This window comes from Heteronotia binoei, chromosome 21, assembly GCF_032191835.1.
Source record: "Heteronotia binoei isolate CCM8104 ecotype False Entrance Well chromosome 21, APGP_CSIRO_Hbin_v1, whole genome shotgun sequence".
NCBI classification, from domain to species: domain Eukaryota; kingdom Metazoa; phylum Chordata; class Lepidosauria; order Squamata; family Gekkonidae; genus Heteronotia; species Heteronotia binoei.
Window position 1 is genome coordinate 180002078 of NC_083243.1, and position 14602 is coordinate 180016679.

The 14602-nt window shown below is 49.9% G+C and overlaps 1 protein-coding gene across 1 annotated transcript in view; it reads left to right on the forward strand.

Annotated features, from left to right (window-relative positions):
• The first annotated feature begins 695 nt into the window (after positions 1 to 695).
• The window catches only part of IGFBP2 (insulin like growth factor binding protein 2), a 109457-nt gene continuing 95550 nt past the window's right edge, over positions 696 to 14602 (forward strand). Inside the window, exon 1 of the mRNA XM_060262708.1 lies at positions 696 to 1180. Coding sequence (XP_060118691.1) covers positions 775 to 1180 — 406 coding nt within the window. The 5' untranslated portion in view covers positions 696 to 774. The remainder of the gene's footprint in view (positions 1181 to 14602) is intronic.

Below are 14602 nucleotides of genomic sequence, written 5' to 3' on the forward strand. Positions count from 1 at the left end.
GTGGGGGCAGGGGCTCCCCCGGTTTGGAGGCCCTCCCCCTGCTTCAGGGTAATTAGAAAGTGGGGGGGTGGGGGGAGAAATGTCTGCTGGGAACTCATGATTCCCTATGGCGGCTTATTCCCATAGAAAATAATGGAGAAGTGATCCGCAGGTATCTGGGGGCCCTATTTTTTGAGATAGAGGCACCAGATTTTCAGCATAGCATCCAGTGGCTCTCCCCAATATACTCCCTAAGTTTCAAAAAGGTTGGACCAGGGAGTCCAATTCTATGAGCCCCAAAAAGAAGCTGCCCCTATCCTTCATTATTTCCTACGGAAGTAAGGCATTGAAAAGGTGCGCCGTCCCTTTAAATGTGCTGGCCAGCCCTCCCTTTGGCGTTCAATGATGCCTGTCACAGCCTTGACCTTGGCTCCAGCCCTAATGTCTCCTGGCTCCACCCCCCAAAGTCTCCTGGCTCCACCCCCAAAGTCCCCAGCTCTTTCTCGAATTGGGCTTGGCAACCCTCCTCCCCGCTGCTGAGCCTTTCCTCCCCCGCCGCTGCTGCTGCTGCTCGGAGGGCTGCTTCCAGCCCCGGGGCTCGGGAGGGCGCGAGTAAGCCAAGGCCGAGAGGTGGGCCGAGGTGGGCCCTCCCGCGGGACCGCCTGCCTGCCTGCCTGCCTGGCCGCCTGCCTCTAGGACCCAGCGGAGCCGGGGCGCTCCCCAGCCGCTCGCCCAGCAGCACCTGCCCGGCCGGCGGGCGCGCGGTTGGTCACTCGGTCAAGCGGCGCTGCCAGGATGGTGCGGCTGCAGCAGCTCGTCGCCAGCGGCTACTTGTGGCTCGGGCTGAGCTTGTGGGCGCCGCCGGCGCTGGGGCTGCCCGAGGTGCTGTTCCGTTGCCCGCCGTGCACCGCCGAGCGCCTGGCCGCTTGCTCGCCGCCGCCTCCCCCTTCGGCGGGACCGGGCTCCGCCGTGTGCCCGGAGCTGGTTCGGGAGCCGGGCTGCGGCTGCTGCCGGGTGTGCGCCCGCCTCGAGGCGGAGCCCTGCGGGGTCTACACGCCGCGCTGCGCCTCCGGGCTCCGCTGCTACCCGAGTCCCGGCGCCGAGCTGCCGCTCCAAGCGCTCGTGCAAGGGCAGGGCACCTGCGCCCGGCGGAGGGACGCCTCCGAGTACGGCGCCGCCGGCGTGGAGCACCCAGGGGCCGGTGAGTGGAGGGGGCAGCGCGGGGGGCCGTGGGCAGGTCTCTGGGCATGTGCAGAGAGCGGCTTGTCGTGCAACGTGCCGAACACGGCGGACTTCATTGGACCCGGGACTTTCCCGGGCTTTTGGAATCGCTTGCAGTAAAGGAAATAAACAGAATGCCTCGAAGCATGTGCAGAGTGCTTGGGAGGGCGGGTGGCCGTGGGCAGGTCTCTGGGCATGTGCAGAGAGGGGCTTCTTATGCTTTTGGAATCGCTTGCAGTAAAGGAAATAAACAGAATGCCTCGAAGCATGTGCAGAGTGCTTGGGAGGGCGGGTGGCCGTGGGCAGGTCTCTGGGCATGTGCAGAGAGGGGCTTCTTATGCTTTTGGAATCGCTTGCAGTAAAGGAAATAAACAGAATGCCTCGAAGCATGTGCAGAGTGCTTGGGAGGGCGGGTGGCCGTGGGCAGGTCTCTGGGCATGTGCGGAGAGGGGCTTCTTATGCTTTTGGAATCGCTTTCAGCAAAGGACTTTGGAAATAAACAGAATGCCTTGAAGCATGTGCAGAGTGCTTGGGAGGGCGGGTGGCCATGGGCAGGTCTCTGGGCATGTGCAGAGAGCGGCTTGTCCTGCAACGTACCGAACACGGCGGACTTCATTGGACCCGGGACTTTCCCGGGCTTCTTGTACTTTTGGAATCGCTTGCAGTAAAGGAAATAAACAGAATGCCTCGAAGCATGTGCAGAGTGCTTGGGAGTGCAAGTGGCCGTGGGCAGGTCTCTGGGCATGTGCGGAGAGGGGCTTCTTATGCTTTTGGAATCGCTTTCAGCAAAGGACTTTGGAAATAAACAGAATGCCTCGAAGCATGTGCAGAGTGCTTGGGAGGGCGGGTGGCCATGGGCAGGTCTCTGGGCATGTGCGGAGAGCGGCTTGTCCTGCAACGTGCCGAACACGGCGGACTTCATTGGACCCGGGACTTTGCCGGGCTTCTTGTACGTTTGGAATCGCTTGCAGTAAAGGAAATAAACAGAATGCCTCGAAGCATGTGCAGAGTGCTTGGGAGGGCGGGCGGCCGTGGGCAGGTCTCTGGGCATGTGCAGAGAGGGGCTTCTTATGCTTTTGGAATCGCTTTCAGCAAAGGACTTTGGAAATAAACAGAATGCCTTGAAGCATGTGCAGAGTGCTTGGGAGGGCGGGTGGCCGTGGGCAGGTCTCTGGGCATGTGCAGAGAGCGGCTTGTCCTGCAACGTGCCGAACACGGCGGACTTCATTGGACCCGGGACTTTCCCGGGCTTCTTGTACTTTTGGAATCGCTTGCAGTAAAGGAAATAAACAGAATGCCTCGAAGCATGTGCAGAGTGCTTGGGAGGGCGGGTGGCCGTGGGCAGGTCTCTGGGCATGTGCGGAGAGGGGCTTCTTATGCTTTTGGAATCGCTTTCAGCAAAGGACTTTGGAAATAAACAGAATGCCTTGAAGCATGTGCAGAGTGCTTGGGAGGGCGGGTGGCCGTGGGCAGGTCTCTGGGCATGTGCGGAGAGGGGCTTATGCTTTTGGAATCGCTTTCAGCAAAGGACTTTGGAAATAAACAGAATGCCTTGAAGCATGTGCAGAGTGCTTGGGAGGGCGGGTGGCCATGGGCAGGTCTCTGGGCATGTGCAGAGAGCGGCTTGTCCTGCAACGTACCGAACACGGCGGACTTCATTGGACCCGGGACTTTCCCGGGCTTCTTGTACTTTGGGAATCGCTTGCAGTAAAGGAAATAAACAGAATGCCTCGAAGCATGTGCAGAGTGCTTGGGAGGGCGGGTGGCCGTGGGCAGGTCTCTGGGCATGTGCGGAGAGGGGCTTCTTATGCTTTTGGAATCGCTTTCAGCAAAGGACTTTGGAAATAAACAGAATGCCTTGAAGCATGTGCAGAGTGCTTGGGAGGGCGGGTGGCCATGGGCAGGTCTCTGGGCATGTGCGGAGAGCGGCTTGTCGTGCAACGTACCGAACACGGCGGACTTCATTGGACCCGGGACTTTCCCGGGCTTCTTGTACTTTGGGAATCGCTTGCAGTAAAGGAAATAAACAGAATGCCTCGAAGCATGTGCAGAGTGCTTGGGAGGGCGGGTGGCCGTGGGCAGGTCTCTGGGCATGTGCAGAGAGCGGCTTGTCCTGCAACGTACCGAACACGGCGGATTTCATTGGACCCGGGACTTTCCCGGGCTTCTTGTACTTTTGGAATCGCTTGCAGTAAAGGAAATAAACAGAATGCCTCGAAGCATGTGCAGAGTGCTTGGGAGGGCGGGTGGCCGTGGGCAGGTCTCTGGGCATGTGCAGAGAGCGGCTTGTCCTGCAACGTGCCGAACACGGCGGACTTCATTGGACCCGGGACTTTCCCGGGCTTCTTGTACTTTTGGAATCGCTTGCAGTAAAGGAAATAAACAGAATGCCTTGAAGCATGTGCAGAGTGCTTGGGAGTGCGGGTGGCCGTGGGCAGGTCTCTGGGCATGTGCGGAGAGGGGCTTCTTATGCTTTTGGAATCGCTTTCAGCAAAGGACTTTGGAAATAAACAGAATGCCTTGAAGCATGTGCAGAGTGCTTGGGAGTGCGGGTGGCCATGGGCTGGTCTCTGGGCATGTGCGGAGAGGGGCTTCTTATGCTTTTGGAATCGCTTTCAGCAAAGGACTTTGGAAATAAACAGAATGCCTTGAAGCATGTGCAGAGTGCTTGGGAGGGCGGGTGGCCATGGGCAGGTCTCTGGGCATGTGCGGAGAGGGGCTTCTTATGCTTTTGGAATCGCTTTCAGCAAAGGACTTTGGAAATAAACAGAATGCCTTGAAGCATGTGCAGAGTGTTTGAGAGTGCGGGTGGCCATGGGCAGGTCTCTGGGCATGTGCGGAGAGTGTCTTTTTCGTGAAACGTACCGAACACGGCGGACTTCATTGGACCCGGGACTTTCCCGGGCTTCTTATGCTTTTGGAATCGCTTGCAGTAAAGGACTTGGAAATAAACAGAATGCCTTGAAGCATGTGCAGAGTGTTTGAGAGCGCGGGTGGCCATGGGGAGGTCTCTGGGCATGTGCGGAGAATTTCGCACTAAATCTTTAATCCTGGTTTAACTCTGTCCCCAAACTGACATTCTACATTAGAATCAGAGAAACCAACTCTGTGACTCTATGATTCTATGATTTTAGTGTAGAATGTCAGCTTGGGGACAGGGATAAACCAGGGTTAAAGGTCTAGTGCGAAATTGGCCACAGGCTTCTTATGCTTTTGGAATCGCTTTCAGTAAAGGATTTGGAAATAATCAGAATGCCTTGAAGCATGTGCAGAGTGTTTGGGAGAGCGGGTGGCCATGGGCAGGTCTCTGGGCATGTGCGGAGAGTGTCTTTTCGTGAAACGTACCGAACACGGCGGACTTCGTTGGACCCGGGACTTTCCCGGGCTTCTTATGCTTTTGGAATCGCTTGCAGTAAAGGACTTGGAAATAAACAGAATGCCTTGAAGCATGTGCAGAGTGTTTGAGAGCGCGGGTGGCCATGGGGAGGTCTCTGGGCATGTGTGGAGAATTTCGCACTAAATCTTTAATCCTGGTTTAACTCTGTCCCCAAACTGACATTCTACATTAGAATCAGAGAAACCAACTCTGTGACTTTATGATTCTATGATTTTAGTGTAGAATGTCAGCTTGGGGACAGGGATAAACCAGGGTTAAAGGTCTAGTGCGAAATTGGCCACGGGCTTCTTATGCTTTTGGAATCGCTTTCAGTAAAGGATTTGGAAATAATCAGAATGCCTTGAAGCATGTGCAGAGTGTTTGGGAGTGCGGGTGGCCATGGGCAGGTCTCTGGGCATGTGCGGAGAGTGTCTTTTCGTGAAACGTACCGAACACGGCGGACTTCGTTGGACCCGGGACTTTCCCGGGCTTCTTATGCTTTTGGAATCGCTTGCAGTAAAGGACTTGGAAATAAACAGAATGCCTTGAAGCATGTGCAGAGTGTTTGAGAGCGCGGGTGGCCATGGGGAGGTCTCTGGGCATGTGCGGAGAATTTCGCACTAAATCTTTAATCCTGGTTTAACTCTGTCCCCAAACTGACATTCTACATTAGAATCAGAGAAACCAACTCTGTGACTTTATGATTCTATGATTTTAGTGTAGAATGTCAGCTTGGGGACAGGGATAAACCAGGGTTAAAGGTCTAGTGCGAAATTGGCCACGGGCTTCTTATGCTTTTGGAATCGCTTTCAGTAAAGGATTTGGAAATAATCAGAATGCCTTGAAGCATGTGCAGAGTGTTTGGGAGTGTGGGTGGCCATGGGCAGGTCTCTGGGCATGTGCAGTCTTTTCCTGAAACGTACCAAACACGGCGGACTTCATTTGACCCGGGACTTTCCCGGGCTTCTTATGCTTTTTGGAATCGCTTTTAGTAAAGGATTTGGAAATAAACAGAATGCCTTTAAGCATGCGCAGAGTGTTTGGGTTACCGCACGGTCGCCCCCATGCACAAGGCTTTCAGGAAAGAGGCCATCATTTCCAAGTTAGTACTGAGTATGTGGGGGGGCTTCTTAGGAAAAGGATAGATGATTGTGAGGGCTTTGCTATTAAGTCCTTAAATCTGCCTCAGTTTTCTGGGTAGGTGAGATGATTCTCTGCATGTGTTCAGAGGCATTTTCTAGATTATATTGTAGCTGTTCAGATTCAGCTCTGGGATGGAAAGTGTGTTCTAGCACTCCCATTTGAACATGTGGAATTGAGGGGAGCCACCCAGATGTGTGGGGTTTATAGGAGGCACAGGAAGTATTTAAGAGGGATGAGTGTGTGTGTGTGGGGGGGGCACTGGTGTGTTAATGCTGAAAAACCAGCAGGGAGTTACCGGTAGTTGAACGGCTAAAATACCTGATATTTTTGAAAAGAGCAAGAATCCAGTAGCGCCTTAAAGACTAACAGCAGGTTCTGAGCATTTGTGAGTCCCTGCTCACTTTTCCAGCAATGACTGATGAAAGCTCTACCCTGTCACAAATGTTGGTAGTCTTTAAGGTGCCACTGGTCTCTTACTCGGTTCTGCCTCTACAGACAAACATCTTGATATTTTTGAAAAATGATGCATGTGGGGAATTCAGGGAAGCCATGGGCTGGAGATCTGGCCTCATCTCAAGTGCAGGTTTGAACCTGGCATAGGGGAGAAGGACATTCAAGAAAGGTTTGGAACAAAGTTGGCCCAGCAGTAATGGAACCAATGATATATTGTGGTGGTGGTGGATAGGAATAGATGTATGGGTTTACTAGGTTTCAGGTAGACACAACGCATAGATAGTCCCATTGGTCCAAAACCAAAGCCATATAATACTTTGCATTAAGAACACCTAAAACAGCGCAGCAAAATGTCCAAGTTCTTCAGAGCTCTTCATCAGGCTGGATGCCCCCCTGCCCCCGCAAAAAAAACTATGGAAGAAAAAAGAGGCCAGGATCTTAATGTCTAAGACATCCCCCCCCCCCGTCTTCATTTTTGGGGTGGCTTTTTAAATTTTTTATTTATTTATTTATTAAAGTGTTGTTTGTTAGTTTTTAACATCCAACCTGACAAAGAGATCTCTGGAATTCAAAAGTTTGCATGTTGTCTTGTGTCATTTTGATTGGTCTTCATAAAAAGTATTCCAAGGCTTTTGCTTCTTAAAGCATAAGTAGAAAGGGACGTGGGAGGTGAAGGATTTGGGCCCTAGGGGAACAGGAGGTGGGAAATGGATGAGGCAAGGGAGGGGCACAGATGTGAGAGGTAAAAAGAGATGCTGAGAAGGAGCAGGAGTTGGAAGATCTTGGTGTAGGAAGGGGAGGGTGAGTGGCACTATCTGGCAAGAGTATGGAGTTTCTGAGGGGGGTGAGTGAATGGCACTGGGTGAATGAGAACAATGGGTAATTGATGAACAATAGTATAGCAAAATGGTTCTCAAACTGTTTTGAAATGGGACTCCTTACTAATTTTACTACACTTTCGGGACCGCTTGCAAAAGAACTCTGTATTGCCCCCCCCCCCCAAAAAAACCATAAAATGTAAAAAAACTCTCCGTCACTTAAGACTAAATCAGTTTTTATATTTTATTTTTCATGTCTCAATATTGATGGATAGCATTACCAAACAACAGGTTGCATTTCATGGCTGTTTTAACCACTTTACAAAAGCAAACTCAGATTTGCCATTGAACTTTCCATGGCTTCCTCTTTCAACTCACCCCATTCCTTTCTCCTAGCCTTAGAACCCATTGGTGAGAGCACCATGACCCAGTCTGGATCCTCACCCACAGGTTGATTGGCATGGGAGAAAGACTTCTGCTGGGGATGGGAAGGGATCAGGGAGAGTTTGGTTATCAGCTATGGATATGTGGGGCTTGGGTTCTGAAATATAGCTCTGTAGTGGAAAAGACCAAGAACTGCTCTACAGATTATACAAAATTCAGGGTGGTACCACTTCGGATTGCAGTGCTCCTTGTACATGTGTAAAGGGAGCACAGTGGGAAATCGTTCACATAAATGCTACTGTCTCATTCTGAATAGAGTGCAGAATATGTGATAAAGAGCCATTCTCCCTCAGAGGTTGCCGGACATCTCTGTGGGTTATTCCTACTGTTCCTTCAGGGAGGCAGGAAACACTTTTTTCACCTTCCTGTTGGCACCTTCGGAATAACCCCGCCCTCAGTTTTGTTCCTGCCTCTACAGGGAGCAGCAGCACAAGTCTAGGCTAAGCCTTTTTTCTTCTCTTATTTTACCTTCCATTTCTCTTCCTCCTTTTTCTTTTCTCCCTCACTGGGCAAAAGCAGCAGGGAGGATCAACTTGGGCCGTTTCTAAATGGCCTGCAACAGAGACGGCTTCCTCTCTGACGAGGAGGGAGAGACGCACGGCGCGCCCCTCGCGGTGGCGAATTTCGTCGACTCGCCTTCGTGGCTTGTTTGCACCTTTTCCAATGCAGCCGCAGATGAATCGACTGCCGGCGCCAAGAAACGGCGCGTAATGGAAGCCCCTGCTACGTGCCTCGGGGCGGCAGAGAACAGTGGCGGCCATTTTGAAAGTGCGGGGCTCAGCTCTCAGACCTTCCGACCCCTAAGGGCAGGCACTCCGGAGGCTTGGGCTAACCTGCAGCCACAATTGGAAGGCTTCCAAGATGGGGGTGACATACCAACGAGCAACCCTCTGAATCCAGAGGCTATGCTCTTTATTAGGCGAACGATGCAGGAGGAGATGGGATCCTTTTGTGCCCGAATGGGGCTTCTCCCACAGGGATCGTCCTTTCCCTTAGATCCTCCCCGCTCCTTCCCCACTTTCACCTGGCCTACCAAGGCAGCACGAAAGGCCCCCTTACACCCTTCTCAGCCTCTGCCTGCTGAGCCGGAATCTATAGCGTCTGCCTCTAATCAGGAGGATAGGGAAGAGGAGGAATGTTTCTCAGAGGAGGAACAGGAAGAGGTTAAAATACCTGAGCAAGCTAGTCATTTCTTCCGTCAGGAAGATTACCAGTTTTTGCTAACCAAAACTCTTTCAGCATTAGAAATTGAGGAGGGGCCCATTGATGAGGAAGCCAAGGTGGCTAACTCAAAGAAGATTAAGTCCAGAACCAGTGGAAATACTGAGTTCTTGCCCCGGGGGGGGAAACTTCTGAGCAAGTATTCCCATTCCCAGAATATTTTGAAAAACAGGTTAGAGTTGAATGGGAAAAGCCAGCTTCTCTTAAGCAGTTCCCTCACTTAGTCAAAAAGTTGTACGCACTCCCTGCTTACACTAATGAGTTATTACAGGCCCCAACAGTGGACGGTCCAGTAGCGGCTCTACAATCCTCGGGCCTGGTATCTGAGGATGGCCAGGGTTCTCTTAGAGATCCCCTGGACAAAAAAGCTGAGGCAACCTTGAAAAGACTATATGAATCTGTTGCCATGATGGTGAAGGCATCCTCTACGGCCTCCCTGGTTTCCAGGGCGTCCATTGTTTGGGTACGTAAATTAATCCAGATGTTACCAGAGGACAGTAGGGGTCTGTTAGAGGGCACCTCATGCATCCTCAAGGCGGCATCTTTTACTGCTGACACGACCTTAGACATTCTGACGTTTGCTTCTAAGGCTATGGCATCTACTACGGTGGCTAAACGCCTTTTATGGCTTCGGGCTTTGCACGCTGACTTTTTCTCTAAGTCTACAGTGGCAGCATATCCTTTCCAATGGGATCGTCTCTTCGGGGATGCTTTGGATAAGATCCTCATAGAGACTCGCGACAAAAAGAAGGCCATGCCCAAATCCATTTGGAGAAATAATAGAAGGGGTCCTCAGTACTTTCAGACTCAGCATTCCCTGGCCAGATATCACACCCTTTCCAAAAAGTTCAATTGAGAGACATCAAAGAACTCCTTCAAGAGAAGTTCATTCAGCTCCAAATTCAATCGAACAATTTCTCCAAAATTGACAAGTCCGATTGAGAGTCCAAGCCTAAGCAGGCACGACTACGATCAGATACCGGTGGGAGCTCGACTACTCCACTTTGCAACAACCTGGGATGCTTCTCAGGCGGATCAATGTCTTTAGAAATTGTACAAGAGGGACATTCAATAGAGTTCCACCGCATTCCACCAGACAGATTTGTCAGATCACCTACCCCCCAAGCAAGGTCACAAACGTCTCATTACTACAAGAGCAATTCAGCATCTCCTTGACATTCGAGCAGTTGAACCGGTCCCGGGGTCGGAGAGGGGGAAAGGAGTGCACTCCATCCTCTTCACCGTCCCCAAGAAGAATGGCGACTGGAGGGCCATCTTGGACCTCAAGTTTTTGAACCACTACATCAAATTACGTCATTTCAGAATGGAAACATTGAGATTAATTATGGACTCGCTTTTGACAAGGGAGCATCTCACCTCCATAGATTTGACCAAAGCTTATCTTCATATACCTATCCATTCTTCCCATTGTCGTTTCCTGAAGTTTGTGGTACTGAATCAACATTACCAGTTCAGGGCATTGCCCTTTGGTCTATCAACAGCTCCCAGAGTCTTCTCCAAGAGCTTAATAAATCCAGTAGTCCAGCTGAGAAAGAAGGGGATCCATGTCCATCCCTATCTGGATGACCTTTTAGATCCAACAGCAAAGAGATGTCTCTTCGGGACACAGATCTGACCATTCAATGCCTTCAGTTGCGCGGCTTCATTGTGAACATAGCAAAGAGTTCACTGCAGCCGAGCCAGAGGTTGGAGCATCTAGGAGTGGTGATCGACTCCACTTGCAACTTGCTGTTTCCATCTCTGTCCAAAGCCAGGACCATCAGGGATCTGGCTGTCAGGGTCATCCAGAGCCAATCATCACAACTGATGTTGCTTGCCAAACTAATGGGACTATTGATTTCAACCGCAGACATGATACAATGGGCCAGATTCCACTCCAGACCTCTTCAAATGTTCCTACGGCCATTTCAGCGCCAAATCATGGCGAGAAAGGACATGAACTTGATAATTCCATTACCAATCAAGAAGAGTTTACCGTGGTGGACCGACTTGACTTATCTTTGCCAGGGCAAGATGTTTCATCCTCCCTCACCCCTAGAGCTGTTCACAGATGCCAACCTTGGGGGGTTGGGGGGCCATACTTCAGGACAAACCTGTCCAGGGCAGGTGGTTGCTATCCGAAGGACAGCTTCCCATCAATCTCCTAGAAATCAGACCCATACGTCTAGCTCTGGTTGCCTTCAGGACGCAATTGTTTCAGAAACACGTTCTTGTCAGAACGGACAACATAACGGCCAACCACCCCACCACCACCACCAGCGTACTCATATAATGGCAATCATAGATATTTTTGAACCTTGCCACTGTGTCATGCTACTTAAAATTTCATCTGTATGAAGGAAAACCTTTCAACATGAGCATCTAATTACACTAGCATCAGAATGGACTCTGCCTAAGAAGAAGAAGAAGAAGAAGATATTGGATTTATATCCCGCCCTCCACTCCGAAGAGTCTCAGAGCGGCTCACAATCTCCTTTACCTTCCTCCCCCACAACAGACACCCTGTGAGGTGGGTGGGGCTGGAGAGGGCTCTCACAGCAGCTGCCCTTTCAAGGACAACCTCTGCCAGAGCTATGGCTGACCCAAGGCCATTCCAGCAGGTCCAAGTGGAGGAGTGGGGAATCAAACCCGGTTCTCCTAGATAAGAGTCCGCACACTTAGCCACTACACCAAACTGGCTCTAGAAGGGAAACTAGAAGGGAAAGAGGATGTATGTTGCATTAGTACAGGGGTCCTCAAACTTTTTAAATAGGGGGCCAGTTCACTGTCCCTCAGACTGTTGGAGGGCCGGACTGCCGTTACTGTACAAGGCCGCGGGCCGTCAGTTCTCTGTCTTCTGCATCTCTCTCCCTTCCCCACACCACACACCCCGGCCTGGGAACTCACCTCACCTCGGTATCACCTCACACTCTGTCTCCGCCACCTCAGCCCAGTGCCGGAAGTGTGCGTTGCTAACGCGAGTTTAGGTCGAACGTCACTTCCGGTCTGATTTTGCCATAACCCGGCGGGCCGCATAAACGTCCTCAGCGGGCCGCATCTGGCCCGCGGGCCGTAGTTTGAGGACCCCTGCATTAGTATGTGTCACTGTGATGTTTGGAAAGGGGAAGGAACAGGCCTAAAAACGGGACAAAACGGTCCTGAAAATGCATGTGAAAGCCATTTTCACCAGACAGGCCATACATTTCCTTTAACTGAGCCCTTGCTCCATTCTTTCTCGATCTTAAGGCGGTGCCTTTATAATAGATCTTGATAGAAAGCCACAATTTAAAAAAAAATGTATTGATGCAAACTTGCTTAACCATACACACATTCAGACACTCAAACGCACACGAACCCCATAATATTTGGGTACGATATTCAGGAAATCAAGGACATTGTGGGATATAAGATGGTCCAGAAGATGTCAAATGAACCCAGATGTGCATTAAATTGTTTGTATACTGTGGTTGAATTTATTTTGGAAGTTCATTGAATCAAATATTATTTGATTTGAGTTTTGAAATCCTTTTATATAGCATATGCACCTGACTGAACAATCTCCCTGACAGCGCATTAACCCCTCCCCCCCACCTTCCTGCACATTTATCCGATTCGTCATATAACTCTGTAACATGCCAAAAAGCATCTGATAGAAATGTCGAACCTAATCAAATAGTGTACAATATGAAATGGTGGCTATTTAAAACCAAGTATGTTGGAAGAGAAAGCTGCTGAAGTGGGACACAACTAGGTTAGGCACATTGGTTGTAGTGATCGTTGGAAACAATTTGCTTAAATGGAACTCTGCAATAGCAAAAGGAAGACTCTCACCTCCACCTGATTCCCTTTGTTCAGTATTGTGTTCCAGCTGGATGCCTGCCCAATAGTTGAACAAAAGATGGAACTTTTTTCTGTTACCGGCAGAGATGGAGAATTCAGCCTTGCTGAATTTAAGCAGGACTAGAGGGAGGAGGTTTCATGTCATTTTCAAAACTGATGTGAAATCAGTTCGATATGTACTTTGGCAAGAACCGTTCTTCTCTGTGAGGAAGAGGCGGGTGCTGATTCGTTGTTCTGTGTGCAAATTCCATGAACTGCACTGACTTTTGCATAGGCCAGGTCTGGGGAAAAAAAAATCTTTTGATTGGAGATTGGAATGCAAAACTTGTATGCGGTTCCTAAATTAAGGGGTTGGCAAGCTTATTTTTGTCCTCGAAGGGAGTCAGGAAGGTTGCCCAAGTGAAACAAGGAATAAGACTGAGAATGCTCCTGCTGTGGGCTTTCGGCATTGTTTAATCTTTCGCTGAGGTCTGCGCTGCCAATCCAGAAAGGGCTGTAGGCAGAATGAAATACAAATAATCCACAGCGAGAAACGGATGCCGTTGCTGATTGCAAAAAAGGCTGTGTGAGTATTCTGGGGAACGCTGGAACAAAAGTATCACGTCTGTGGAAATCATACTGACTGGCCAAGTATAATTGTACCCTTTGGGGTCCAGTGTTAGAAAGTTTTGAATGTTCACTTCCCTCTTGAAGATAAAAGAAGAGTTTGCTCAGTGCAGATTATGTTTACTAAAGCCAACTCTTGATGCCGTTTGAGTGGATTTCCGTCTATTAATTCACGCTGCCTTCCATCTGTTCCACCTCTCCATGCTTGCAACCAAAGGTTGCTGCCTGCTGCTCACACCAAGTCCTTCTCAAGCCTATATATCTAACGAGTCTATGCATCTCATTCCAGACTTCTAAGCGATAAATGTCCACTCGGTAGTTGATCTCAGAGATCGGTACATTCCTGTAATGTGGAGCTTGCGGTGGGAGGATTGGTGCTGCAATCTGCAAACTAATTTTATACTAAAGACTGCTTATTCCTTTATGTATTGGCATAGAAGTGCTCTTAGAGGTGTATCCTGAAAACCCAAGAATGTGCGCCTCATTGAAAGAGGAGACTTGGGAATTGTAGGCTACGTTAGGCCTTCTTTTTAGTAAGCAGGTGTAATAGACCTTTACTGTGCACTGTGTGGGAATGAAAAGAAATAGAGGAAAAACTTGGTTACCTTGCCCTTGATTTCCTTGTTAGTCACCACACTGCTGCATTTTCAGACGTCTATACTCTCCAGCCGGCCAACTTGATGCCTCTGGACTTCTGTCAGCTGTCCTCTGGTGTCTCCTTCTCCTCAGTCTGCACTGAGCTGTTGGGAGCCGGCTGTGCCAGAGAGATCCAGGCAGCTGGTCTGCTTGTCTGCATGTTATGCGGGATGGCTTGGTGGAAAAGGGTCCTGGCTGAGTGTGGAGCTGGCGCTCTGGGGTTTCCCATGGTCTCTGCAGATTTCTCTGGGTAGGGGGCATGGCGGAGAAAGAAGCTTTTTATTTTATTAACTGACAACCCCACTTCCCCCATGAGTGCCAGGTAAAACTGTACTTTTGCTGTCATTCAGAGCTTGAATAGCGGATTAGCGATAAACCTTGAGAGAATTCATGTGCATACTGGAGCCAAATATGCATTCTTTTTTTTCTGGATCAGGTGTCCCATTTTCTAAAATGCACCTCCTTTTTTTGATGTCTTTACACTACTTTGTCTAAAATGACAACTTGAAAAAGAGTATCTGTGATAGTCTGCAGTAGTACAAAGACTGTTTTCTTCCTAGTAGGCCTAGGTGCCTACTTGTGGGTTTTCTGAAGGCATCTGATTGGCTCCTGTTGCCAGGCTCCAAAGAGCAGCCATATTGGCTCAGACTATGCCAAGTAGTCCTACATCCTTTCTCACATGATGTTCACTAGATGCCTCTGGAAGGGCTATAAGCAAGGGAGTGAGGCCAGATCCAACCCTTGTTGTTGCCTCTTTGTATCCAGAAGGCTACTGAGTATTGTTAACAAATAGCCATTGATGGATACACTTCAGTGAAATTGTCTAATCACCCTTTAAAGATAGCCTTCTAAACTAACTGCATTC